The sequence below is a fragment of the Tursiops truncatus genome, chromosome 20 (assembly GCF_011762595.2).
Source record: "Tursiops truncatus isolate mTurTru1 chromosome 20, mTurTru1.mat.Y, whole genome shotgun sequence".
In the NCBI taxonomy this organism is placed as follows: domain Eukaryota; kingdom Metazoa; phylum Chordata; class Mammalia; order Artiodactyla; family Delphinidae; genus Tursiops; species Tursiops truncatus.
This window is the reverse complement of record NC_047053.1, coordinates 14,140,055-14,152,688: the sequence shown is the minus strand read 5'-3', so window position 1 is coordinate 14,152,688 and position 12,634 is coordinate 14,140,055. Positions and strand designations below refer to the sequence as shown.

Here is a 12,634-nt window from a genome sequence, read left to right as displayed (position 1 = left end):
CTGGGAGCTGGGAGCCCAGGCCCCACCTGAGCCCCTCTGCATGGGGACCCTGAGCCCCTCTGCATGAAACTCTGAGTTTGTGCCCCAGACAGCCAGGGAGGGCCTGTCAGGATGAGAGCTCAGGCCTGGGTTCCTTTTCACTGGCTGTCCTGGAGGCAAGGTCAGGCCCCGGGAGTTCTTGGTTGGTGGCCCAGGTAGGGACTAGAGGCAGACTGCGTCAGCCTGGCAGATGCTCTGACACCAGACTTCTCAGCCGAGATGCTCGTGAGGCTGAAAGGTCTGGGAAGAGGTCTATGGGTCATGCTGTCCCCGTTTCTGTCTCCACCAACATTCCGCTCGGTGCCTGCACCCTGTGATGGATGTAGGATTGAAGTATGGCTGTTGCCTCTTTCCAGAGCAGCTGCACATCCTGTGTGTCCGAGGGGTTCCAGGGCATGTGCTGAGCAGAAGCTTGGCCTCTGAGCTCAGGGTACTGGCTGGGATCGCAGCAGGCACGTGGCACAAGGCATGCAAACAGTCTTTTTTATCCTGCCTCAAGAAAAATACAAAAGATAATAAAGGCCCGCGTCTTTTCTCCCGGTCGTCAGACACGCAGGGACTGTGCTACCTCTCTCCCCGCTGTAGTCTTGCTTGTGGGGCTGGTTTCTTCTCACTCTGGCTGTATGTGCTGCTTGGCAGGTCCCAGGAAATCGTGGGGGTGAGAAACCAGCCAGAACCCTGGGGTTAAACTGCCGGGACGTGCATCTGAGATTAAACCACAGTATTCACTGGTTTCACAGTCAATTTCATTTCCTCCCTTCCTTTCTTCCTCTTGCTTTCCCATTTGATGTGGGCTGGCAATGGGGTGACTTGGGGGTTTCCCTCCAAGTTTGTACTTTTGGAGCTGGGGGACAGGTGGGCACTTGGCAGTCACCATCCTGTCCTCCGAGGTACATGGGGCATGTGGGTGTGGAGCTTTCCAGCGGGTGGGGGCCTGCTTCTGCTAGCACAGCCCCCTAGTTAGGTTTATTTCTTCTGAACTGTAAAGAAAAGAACAGGTATGGTAGAACAGAGCTCAGAACATAGGGTCTTCCGGTCCCTTTTTTGAGGATTTGAGTCTTTGTTTCCTAGCGGGAAATGGTACCGGGGTGAGTTGGCTGGGGGCTCCCAGTGGAAGTGAGCTCCTGCCAAGGACAGGACCGGGGCCTTGGTGGTTGGTTCGGAGGTAGGCGCGTGGACCCCTGAGGCTAGAACCATCGCTGCTTGAATATTTTAGTGAAAACCAAACAGTCCCCTTTGCCAATTTGAGTCCAGTGGTTGTCACTTGCCATTGAAAGAGTCATGGCTAAGGCGACAAGCAGCAGCAGAACAAAGAGACTGAGACGTCGGAAGGTGATACTGAGGTTCATACCCTGGGCTAGTGGGTTCCTGCTTCTCAGGCACCTGCACACCTGTCCAACTCAGAGATTATGGAACATGCTTCCGCTCAGACAGATGAAATGGAGGACCTGCCTTTTGAGCCCAGGCAGACTGATTACAGACCTTAACTCTTCCCTCTCCTACGAGGCCAAGGTTCCCCATGACCCCACGGCTGAATCCCAGGCTTTCTACCCCAAGTTGAAAACTCTGTATTCCAGATCAGTGCCTCCCAAACTCTAACGATTGGGCTGGGAATCTTATTAAAATGCAGATTCTGATTCAGTGGGTCTGGGTGGAGCCTGAGATTCTGTATTTCCAACCCTTTCCTGGTGTCAGCAGCCACGGCTGCTGGCCCATGGAGCACACATTGAGGGGCAAGGTCTTTAGGGGAACAGCTTACGTTGATCACCAAAGGGGCAGAGATGCTTGGAGGCTCCCAATGTGAGTGTGTGACGAGAGGGAAATGGACAACACTGACCTGCATAGCCCAGAAATTCTCAAAGCTGCCTGGGCTCTGTGAGCAGCTGAGTGTCACCTTTGAAAATGGTCATCCTGCTTGGATAACTTCCCTGGGCCACCTTTGGGCACTCACAGAAGTGTTGCTTCCTGACTTCCAGCACGTGCATGGTTGACTTCCAGTAGGTCCTGGCTGTCTCATCAGGGATGCTGTCTGGCAGGCCCCCAGTTTACAAAGCAGAGTCACATGCATCATCTCAGGTGATGCTCACAAAAGCCTCTGTGCTGGAGGCTTCTTCCTACCGCTTTTGACGTGAAAACCCCGAGACTCAACCCAGGCAGACCCTGGTGCGGGACCCAGGACCATCAGAGCTGAGACTAGAGCTCGTGGCCTCTGACTCCTGGGCACGTGCTCTTCCCACGCCCTTTCCTAGTGATCTATTCTCCAGGCATTAGAAAGTCAGAAAGCCAACCCCACTCAGCCAGTCCCTGCAGGGGACTGGGTTGCTTTCCTTGAGTGAGAGGGAAAGGCTGTGGCCCACACGTGCTCTTACCCTTCTCCCCACCAGCACCCCTGTCCCAGGGCGCTGGGCCACAGCCTTCCACAGTCCTCACTGAGGAAGCTGGAGTGCGGCTGGGCCTCACCTGCAAAGTTGACAGCCACGGCCACGATGATGATGACGACCCCCAGGATGATGAAGGTGACGCTGAGCATGCCGGCCAGGCGGCCCAGCCTCCGGGCCCCGTCCAGGTCTCCCTGTTGCATGCTACTTCGAGACTGCAGAGAGAAGGTGGCAGAGACCTCAGGAAGGCTGTCCTTGGCAGCCTTGGAGGGGGCCCCTTACTGAGCCCCTGGAACACACCCGGTCCCCACTGCGGCCCACACTCCAGCAGCCTCCATAGGGGAGCGGCAGGGGGCTCCTTCAGGACTCCAGTGGCCAGACCTCTTGAGGAGACCCGTAACTAAGCCTGCCCCTCGCTGGCAGGGGACAGCTGGAAGCATGACCAAGCAATGCAGGGTGTTATCTCAGGACAGTGACGGGCAGGGTGGTATAGTGGAGACCGAGGGCCTGGGAGGGTGGACCAGGTCCAGGCCATGCTGAGCTGGCAGGAGAGATAAGCCAGGCCCCCGCGGACCCCAGCCCAAGGCTCATTCCTACAGCTGCACTAAGGCAGCCCCTGTGGCTTTTTCTATGGCCTGCCATACCTGCCTCTTTTGCTCTGTGAGCCCCCTCTTGCCATAAAAGGAAAGAAATCACTGGCCCTCCCTCTCCCTATATCCCACCCAGGAACCACATCCTTGTTCAACCAAGTCCACTTCCCAGATCACACCAGAAAGGCGAGGCATTTGGGGTTTGAACCAGGAAGGCTGGGGCTGGGGCGGAGCCATGTATGGCTTCACAGGGGCCCCTATCTGATATTTCACTCCTTCTCAGTGAGCTCGGCTTCTCTTGGCCCTATTGAATTGGGTGAAATCAGGTGGGTTAGTATGGGGATGGACAGAGGACATAGGGACAGATAGGATCATGAGGGGTCTGGGGGGAAGCAGTAGGAGGTGTGTCCCAAGCTTCTCCCCCCTCACCACTGCCCAGGCTGGCCTGGGACCTCCAGATTCCTCCAGCTCTAGAACTTGGACTTCTATTGATAGAACAGGCACAGGCAGGAGTCTACTAGGTGTGACGACTTACAAGACCTCAGGCCATTTATTTGGTTATTTATGTTCTGGTTATTGGAGGCTCCTGAGTTCAGCATGGAACCATCAAGTACCTTGACGATGATGGTGACGATGATGACAAAGATGTATTGAGCCCTTACTTTGTGCCGGGCAGCTTACTGACGACTATGCCTAAGTGGTCTCATTTAGCCTCAGAATCATTCTATGAGGTTGGCAGTGTTGCCCATTTTTAAAGACGCTGAAGTTCACAGAAGTGACACCTCCCCCCTGTTCTCTTCATTGGGGCACCCCCCGTCTCCTGGGTCCTGTCTTCATCTCTCAGAATTCTGATTCCCCACCTCCACCCCGTGGTTCCCTGTGCCAAGCTCCTTCCAGGCCAGTGCCAGCTGCCTGCCCCAGTGTGACCTCACTCACTTTGCCCCAAACCACAGCTTCCTACTTCCCAGATCTGCTCCTTGCCTTGCACTCCGCCTTCCACGTGCTCAAGCCCCAATTATTGGCAACAGCCTGGAGTGTCCTCCCACTGGGTCATAACTCCCCTCCCATCCTACTCTACTAATTAGTTTCCTCTCCTAGTCAATTCCATTGCAACTCTCCTCTCTAGCTTCGCTGCACTTGGCCTAGTTCCAGGGGCCACTTCTCACTCAAGCCATGACAAGAGCCTCCTGAAGGTCCCCCTGGCTCCAAGCTCTTTTCCTCTCCATTCTACTCCCCACACCACCATTTCACCCTATAGATATTCATGCCAGGCATGGTGCTAAGACCCTGGGGTGCAGCGGTGTACAAGAGAGCCCCGGTTCTTATGCTCATGGAGCTTACAGCCTTGGGGGGAGGCTGGCCTCCATTGTGACCACACAAATAAAAGCAAAATTGCAAGTGTGGGTAGCGTTCCGAAGGAGAGGTACCTGGTACTATGAGAGTTTATAAAAGGAGAGAGTCAGGGAACACATCCTGAAGGGAGGACATCTGGACTGAGATAGGAGAGATGAGTAAGAATTAAATAGCTTTCTTTTCAAATGGAAGAAGTGTTCTGCGCAGAGAGAACAGCATGTGCAAAGGCCCAGAGGGAGTCCCTACGTGGCAAATACGTAGATGTTCAATAAATCGTTATTGACTGAAGGAAGCAGGCGGGAACTTGACAAAGGCCAGTGCAGCCGGGGCTGAGACAGTGAGGAAGAGGAGGCTGCAGAGGCGGGCAGGGCCAGGCCAGGTAAGGCTCTGCCCATACAGCAAGGAGGTCGGTCCTTATCCCAGAACAGTGAGAGCCAGTGAAGATGGAAGGATGGGGCAGAGGATGGTATGATTGGATGCAGGTTTCCCAAAGACCCCCCTGACTGTAGTGGGGGATCACAGGAGAGCCAGGAGCTGAGGCAAAGTCTCAGAGAGATGATGATGGCTGAGGCAATCACTCTTGTCCAGCATCCTCCACGGCCCCCCACTGTCTGCAGAACAGAGTCCAAACTCAGGTTCGCTTTGCATTTCCTGGTTTTACCCTCTGCCATTCTCTTCCACAACCTCTGGGTCTAGCCGATCTGAACTGCTCAGGGTATGAGCACCGACTTCCACTTGCCTTTGCTCGTGCTATTTCTCCCGCCCACATTCCTGCTCCCCCATAACACCTCAAGTCCAAATCCTCTCTATTCTTCAACAGCTGGCTCCAATGCCACCTCCTCTGTGAAGCCCACTGAGATTCCTCCACCCCCACTGGAATGGTCATAATCCCTAGCATTATTTGAACATTTACCTTGTGCCAGGAACTATGCAAGCTCAAGTCTAGACCTCAGCCTCTCTCTGCTGCCCAGGGACATTGGGGCACCAATCACTCCTTGGTCTTTTCACACTCTCCTTTTTTTTTTTTTTTCACCCTCTCCTTCTTGACTAGATCTTTTTCTCTCCTGTCTTGAAGAAATCCTCTATTTGTCTCACCCAGTTGTAGGCTCCCCAGTGCCTACAGGACAAAATCCAGATTCCGTTTCGTGACAGTTGGGGCCCTTCTTGATCTGGCCTTTCTCCATTTCTCCAGTTGCTTCTCTCACCACACCTGCCTGGTGTTCTGTATTCCAGCTGCATCTCCTCATCTGTAAAATGGCCTAATAACAATCCCTGCCTCGTAGGAGTGGTAGAGGATAAAATGCTCTAATGGACGGCAAGCTCAGGTCACCAAACTCAGGACATCAACACCGAGGCAACATTGGGAGGAAGAGGGAGCAACATACAGAAAGACTGCTGGGATTTCCAGGAATTTCAGCTTCAGAAATCCTGGGGTTACCTTGAATCATTATCCAGGACTCATTCTCAGCTGTAAATATAGCATCAGGGGGAGGGGCAGAGGGTTTAAGATGAGTCCTGCCCCCCATTTTCCAGAAAATGTCTGTGCAGTAATGATTCAGGGCCATGGAGAGAGGCACACAGGTAGTTTCTTGGGTATGAGAGGTGAGGAAGAAAGGTGAGAGGGAGAGAGAATTTTTTTCAGTTATACTGAGCCCAGTCTCACTTATTTATCCGCAGAGCCATCAATCCACGCATCCTTGGATTGATGGAAGGTCGTGCTTGTTCCTTCAAGCCTGAGGGACGCCACTGAAGGAGACACAGTGGGAATGGCTGCATGGGACAGGGCAGACCTGGTTGTGGCTTCTTTGTTGTGTCAGACACTTTATACACTCTATGCAATGTAAACCTCACAACTATTCTGTAAATTTTAGTTTTCCAATCTGTAGAAAGGAGGGATAGTAACTGCCTCTAAGAATAGAGCCCTAATCTTACATGAGAAGTTGTCCACTGCTAGCTGGCACTCATTTCTGAAGTACCCCCCTCCCCAATTAGTTTCCAAATGAAAGATCCATCCCTTGTTTCCAGGGATGGAGGAAAACCCTTCATTTCTTTTTATGAGTAAATTACCAGCTGCTCTGCGTCCCCGTTAGTGACATCAACTTCCTCTTACACCAAATGGCTCAAGTTGAAGGCAACTAATAATAATTGCAGTAATGGTTGTAATGACTGAATTAATAGATCATTTGTGATTGCAATGACTGTGGGAATGGTGAGTGAGAAAATGAATTCAGGTTAATAGATCAGTGAGGAAAGATATTGAAAAAAGTTTGAGTGTGGGGAAAGGACAAGGCGGGGTTGGGGAGAGGATAGGGTGAGAAGGATGCTGATGGGAGCTGCTAGAGGCTGAAACCAGCCAGAGGAGGGTGGCAACAGAGCTTCTCAGGAACGAGCTTTCTCCACCCATGAGGCTCAGGCCAAGGCCTAGCAGGTCTCAGGAGAACTGACAAGATGTGCCAGGGCTGATCAGTTATTGGCCCTTCCACAGAGATCAAGCATCTCCCAGTAGGTCAAGGCAAAAGGATGTGCTTCTCCATGTGCTTCCCAGCACTGTCTCTGCATAGACACAATTGTTTCTGAAATGCCCTGACTACAGTTTAACCCCCCTGTTGCTGGAGAGAGGGGATGGGTGGTGGAGGATCCTGGGGAAGGAGTCAGGGCAGCTGCAGTGGTGGATGGGACGGATTGGCAAGACATAGGGGCTTGAGACCGCAGCTGTTTACCAGCTTATTCAGGAGCATGTCAAGAGGCTTCCCTGGTGGTCTGGTGGTTAGGACTCCGTGCTCTCACTGCAAGGGCCCAGGTTCGATCCCTGATTGGGGAACTAAGATCCCACAAGCCACGAGGTATGGCCAAAAAAAAGAGAAAAAAAGATGTCAATATCTTAAGCCATATGCCTACATACCAGCTGACCGTCAGCCCTGGTCAGGGCTTAGCACTCTTGTTGAGTGAATGGATAAATCATAAATGAATGAGAATGAGCCTGCAACACATCAGTTAAATAATTAAGTTGTTGAAAATGCCTGAGTAAGGAAGCGTTGAAGCCACTCTGGGTCTCTGCGTCGCTCCCACATGCTGTAGGAACAACCTACAGAGAAGGGACTGCTCAGAGGCTGCAACCCAAACCACAGACAGGGCCGCCTCCCTTTCCCAAGGCTGTAATGAGGGGTGAGACTCCATTAGATCCAAATTGCTAAAAGCCAGAAATGCCTGTTCACTGGGGGTTTGTCCTGTCCGCTGACATTGCAGTTTCGTTTAGTATTAATAATAATAGCAACCACTTCCATTTATTAAGCATTTACTATGTTCCAGGCTTTGGCACACACGTTAGTTCATTTAATCCTCCCAACAGCCCTGTGAGGTAGGTGGTTTTATTACACATCTTATAGATGAGGAGACTGGAGCTAAGGAAGGAGGTTGAATGATTTGGACATGGTCATGTGACTTAAAAGGGCTAGAGATGGGATACACACCCAAGTCTATCTGATGCTTCTTTTATCAACAACTGAAGGCCCACTGCCTGGGGCCCAGCATCCCTCACTGACAGGAGATCTTGCTGGATCGGGGAGCATGGCCATTTCTCATCCTGACCCAGGGGTAAAATGGATGAAGCCAACCTTGCCCTGGCCACCCCAGGAAGCTCACAGGAAGCTGCGGTGCTGAGCAGGCCTGGGCCTGGACATCTGTGATCACAGCTCCTGAGGTAGAGCCCCTGATCCCAGCCCTGGTTCCAGCAGGCCCCTGTCAGAGCTACAGTGGGAAGGACACTGCTGGTCCATTAGTCTTCCACTGATGGAGTGAGTGGGTGGTGGAGAGGAGGCTACTGGGAGGTGGGGGAGAAAAAGAGGGAAGGAAGTAGAATTATTCTCTCCCTGCATAAATGCCTAAAAGGTTTGCCTTTCCTGGGAGGGACACACCATCCTTGTCCCAGAGGTAGATACAGGGTGGGGCCATGAAGAGAACACTGGATTCAGTATCCAGGTGATGTGCCTCTTGCCAATTGTGTGACCATGGGCAAGGCACTGTTTTACATGCCTCAGTTGCCTCATCTGGTAAATGGGAACAATTAGCTAGACTCTGTCAGCCTCATATTAGGGCATGCTCTGCAGACAGTGAGCTCTAGCCAGGCTGTCAGGGCTGTGGGTCTCCTTCTCCCCTGGGGTCAAGGGCTTGATCCTTCACTTGGTAACCAGTGGGAAGACTTCAGATGAGGAGCTCTGAAGTCTGTTGCCAGGACCTGGAGACACCAGCATGGAGACTTAACTCTCTTTCCATACTCTCTGTCTCTCCTTCACCCCTGCTACTGTTTGAGTGGCACTAAGTATTTCAGCTCTAGATAAATAACTGACCCCTCCCTCCCCAGGGCATGGGGGTGTCCTATGAACTAGAAAAGTGAATATCACAAAAAAGTGACTCACACAAATGTTTTGGATTCCCTGTGTATATAAAAGTTACGTTTATACCTTCCTGTAGTCTAGTAAGTGTGCAGTAACACTGTATCTAAAAAAGCAATGTACATACCTTAATTTTTAAACACTTTATTGCTAAAAAATACTAATCATCATTGCTCAGCAAGTTGTGATCTCTTTGCATTAGTAACATCAAAGATCACTGATCACAGGTCACCATGACAAATAATAATGAAAACGTTTGACATATTTCGAGAATTAACAAAATGTGACCCAGAGACACAAAGTGAGCAAATGCTGTTGGAAAAAAAAAAAGGCGGCGATAGACTTGCTCGATGCAGGGTTGCCACAAACCTTCAATTTGCAAAAAATGCAATAGCGGCAAAGCACAATAAAACGAGGTATGTCTGCTTATAAAATGTCCAGAAGAGGCAAAACCATGGAGACAGAAAGAAGATGGGTGATTGCTCAGGTTTGGGAGGGATGGGGAAGAAAAAAGGCCCTGGAGGTGAGGAAAATGTTTTGGAGGTGAGGAAAATGTTCTAAAGTTGACTGTGGTTATAGTTGCGCTTGTCTGTGAATATACTAAAAATCATTGAATTGTACACTTTAGATGGGTGAATTGTATGATATGTGAATTATATTTCAAAGCTCTAAGAAAAACAACAAACAGGACTTCCCTGGTGGTCCAGTGGTTAAGACGCCATGCTTCCAATGCAGGGGGCACAAGTTCGATCCCTGGTCAGGGAACTAAGATCCCATATGTTGTGTGGCGCGGCCAAAAAAAAACCAACAAATGTGATGGCTTCCCATCCCCGCCAGGGAGACACTCACCTAATTACTACCATCACGTGATAGCTCTTACTATGTGCTGGGTGCCTTAGCACTTTGTATGGCTCATCTCATTTCACCCTCACACAACTCTATAATTTAGGTGTTATGCTGACACCCATTTTGCAGATGGGAATACTGAGGACAAAAGATGTTTGAGCGACTTGCCCAAGGCCACAGAATACCCTGTGGTTTTGTCTAGCGTGGGTGCTTCTTGCAATGTGTTGTAAGGGTCTGTTTACAAGTTTCTCCCCACTGATCGGGAGGCTCGTGGGGATTGGTGATGGCATCTGGTTTAGCACTGTATTCCCTGCCCCAGGCCCGGTGACCATCAGACCTGACTCAAGAACCTGAGAAGGATGTAGAAATGCACTGGGGGTGGGTTCGGTGGTCTCACAGCCTTGGGCCCAGGTTTCCCTTGACAAAGGCAGCTCCTACCCAGCTCACACCCTGCCACCCCCAGCAGGAGATGGATTCTAGCGAACGTTTTCTCCTGGGTCCTTGTGTGGATTCCCTCTGCAAAGCCTGTCTCTCCTCCTGGGGCTTCTCCCTGTAACCAAGAGGTTGGCCCTGCCCACAGCCACCGGGTGCACCCCTGTGGCCCGGCTCTGCCCCCAGCTGCCTCCAAGAGCAACAGGCAGCACAGGAAGTTCCTCAAAGGCCTGGCCCAGCCCTGGCTCTTCTGCCCACACCAAGTCCCTACCGGTGTCCCCTAAAGCCCTGGCAGGTGGTGCTGGATTTGGTGGGGGTTGGGGAAGGCCCCCCTGGCTGGAGACTGGGCCTCGGTGAAGTGGATAGAGACGTATGAGGAAATAGGGGGTTTCTCAGAGGAGAGTGGGCAGCAGGAATGACCACAGCTCCTGGGGGCTCGATGATGATGACTCAGCAGGGGAGTCACTCCAGAGGGGAAGCAGACAGTGTCTCCCCTCTCAGTGTACTGTCCCCTGCTGCTAACCTCATTCTGAAAGTCATTCCCTGCCAGCCTCTCTCCGTGTCTCTCTCTCACAATCTCCTGGACCGCAGAAGTCACTTGCCAACACGTACCAACATTTTCTGTGGCTCCTCTGTAAGTAGCTCTATCCAGATGACTTGGATTGGAGCTGATCTAAGGTAATTTACTCAAAACCCTAGAGCATGAGTGCGTGGGAAGCAAGGACTAGCCCCCATGCCCCTCCCTGGCCAGGCCAGCCATGCCCTCTGACACACGTGTGTTCCCACCCTTGGCCCAGGCCCCCCCACCCTGAAGACATGCTGAAATCGGTGCAAAGGCGAGGCCCAGAGGGCCCCAGCGAGAAGTTACCCCCAGAGGAGCAGCCCTGGGGCAGCCGGGCCCCGGAGCCCTCAGTCCATGGCAGGGAAGCCACTGCCTGATCTTGGAAACCAGAACTACCAGAGGCTGACAGAACTCCGGGGGGGGGAGGGTGCCTGGCTCCCCTCCTGAGAACATGGGGCCCTGGGACCCCATGCCAGGTGCAACCTCTGCTGATTCACAGCCCCACTCAGGAATGACTCCTTGGGACAACGCCCCCGACCCCTGCAAAGGCAAGACCCCCAACTTGGCTGTATTTCTGTGCAGAATTTAGCTCCAGGTGGCTCTCTGGAATCCCCTTCCCAGCAGGGATGTGTGCAAAGTCAAGCTGTGATGTCCAGGAGCAGAGATGAAGGACAGCAAACAGAAGATCTCCAGGCCCCTGGACCCCTCTCCAAGGGGGAGTAATAGACCAGCTGAGAAGGGGAATCTTCCTCCAAGCCCCCGGCACCCAGCTCTTTTCTCTACCTCCCAGGCAGGGAGACTGGTGCCTGCAGGGAAGCGTGGCTGCTGACCCCAGGCCCAGCCCCTGCCCTGGAACAAAGAGTAGCACTTACCATAATGGAAAAGATGAGGGGGATGAGGTTGAGGGGCCAGATGGGGCAGAAGCAGGAGGTGATGGCAAGGACGAGGTAATCTTTGGGAACTTCTCTGTCCCGGGTATAGGAGGTGGTGGCAATGGAGGATGCCCGCCTCGAGCTGGCCCGGGAGGATGCCTGGGGGAGCGAGGCCTCCCGGTGCCCCTCGGATACCACCTTGAAGGGCAGGCTGTGGCAGCCCTGCTCCAGGTCCAGCGCCCCCGAGGGGGACTTGGACAGCTTCAGGGGCTTGTCATCCTGGCCCCCGACCTTGGTGAGGAGTTTCTCCATCTCCGGCAGGTCCAGGGGTGAGACGGTGCCTGGCTCCTGCGCCGGGGAAAACTGAGGCTGCCCGGGGTGGGCCATGCTGGCCTGGGCCTTGGGCTGCTCCAGCTCCAGGCCGGGACGAGGGGCTCCAGAGGGACCTCAACACACCATTCCTCAGCCCAGACTCAGGGCCTACAGGTCAGGGGCAGACGTGTCACCCAGGAGAGCAAGGGCCAGCTGGGGGCTGGGAGGGTCAGCCTCTCCGGGCCAGCTGAGTTCAGAGTCTCAGGCCGGCCTACTGCCCCATGGAGCTCCGGGAAGCTGGAGCCTTCAGCTCCATTCAAGTTTGAGGCCAACTTTGCCGATGCTGCTGACAGCACAGATGGGCGGGGAAGCAACAGAAAGCAGCTCGAAGAGCAGAGAGAAGATTGCTGTTCTCCGGAGTGAGGCTTAGACTAAGTCGGGGAGGGTGTGTGTGTGTGTGTGTGCATCACCCAGCCTCCCTCCCTCCCTCCCTGCCCTCCTCAGAGATGCTTTTCAATTCCTCTCTCCCCAGAGAACCACCCAGCAGCATTCTGCCTCTGCCCCAGCCCAGCCCAGCCCAGCCCAGCCCAGGGGGACTTGGGCCAGCCTCTGGCTTCCACTACTGACCCAGGACCTGCTCTTCTGAGTGGGGGCTCTGGATGGGGAAGAAAGACAGAGTGGGTCCAAATGGGTGTGTCTTCAACTGTCACGGGAGACTGAGCCCTCTGCTGCTCCTCTACTGGGGCAGGCTCCCGCTTCTGCTATCTGTTGGGAAACGCTGGCCCCTGGACCTACTGCATCCCACCTCGACCCTGACCTCCAACGCCCAGAGGCATCCAGGCCAGAGCCTGGCTCCTAG

General features: G+C 53.3%; 1 protein-coding gene across 3 annotated transcripts; it reads right to left on the bottom strand.

The window, feature by feature from the left end:
* Window positions 1–508: 508 nt before the first annotated feature.
* Window positions 509–11,850, bottom strand: TRARG1 (trafficking regulator of GLUT4 (SLC2A4) 1). Of its 3 annotated transcripts, none has more exons than XM_073798180.1 (4): window positions 11,464–11,850; window positions 2,500–2,632; window positions 1,877–2,068; window positions 509–1,019 (listed from the first exon to the last, which is right to left on the bottom strand). In XM_073798180.1, exons 1-3 carry the CDS (start codon window positions 11,848–11,850, stop codon window positions 1,896–1,898), a joined length of 693 nt encoding a protein of 230 aa, XP_073654281.1. In that variant the 3' UTR covers window positions 509–1,019; window positions 1,877–1,895. The 3 variants fall into 3 exon arrangements, with proteins under 3 accessions (XP_073654281.1, XP_073654282.1, XP_073654283.1); XM_073798181.1 differs by having other exon boundaries at window positions 1,991–2,068; XM_073798182.1 differs by lacking the exon at window positions 1,877–2,068.
* Window positions 11,851–12,634: the final 784 nt, after the last annotated feature.

Coding starts and splice junctions, on each gene's coding strand:
- TRARG1 (XM_073798180.1), bottom strand. CDS start 11,850: ATGGCCCACCCCGGGCAGCCTCAGTTTTCCCCGGCGCAGGAGCCAGGC. Junction 2,633..11,463: donor CCCTCATCTTTTCCATTATG/GTAAGTGCTACT, acceptor TTCTCTCTGCAG/TCTCGAAGTAGCATGCAACA. Junction 2,069..2,499: donor CGTGGCTGTCAACTTTGCAG/GTGAGGCCCAGC, acceptor GGGGCCTGCCAG/ACAGCATCCCTGATGAGACA.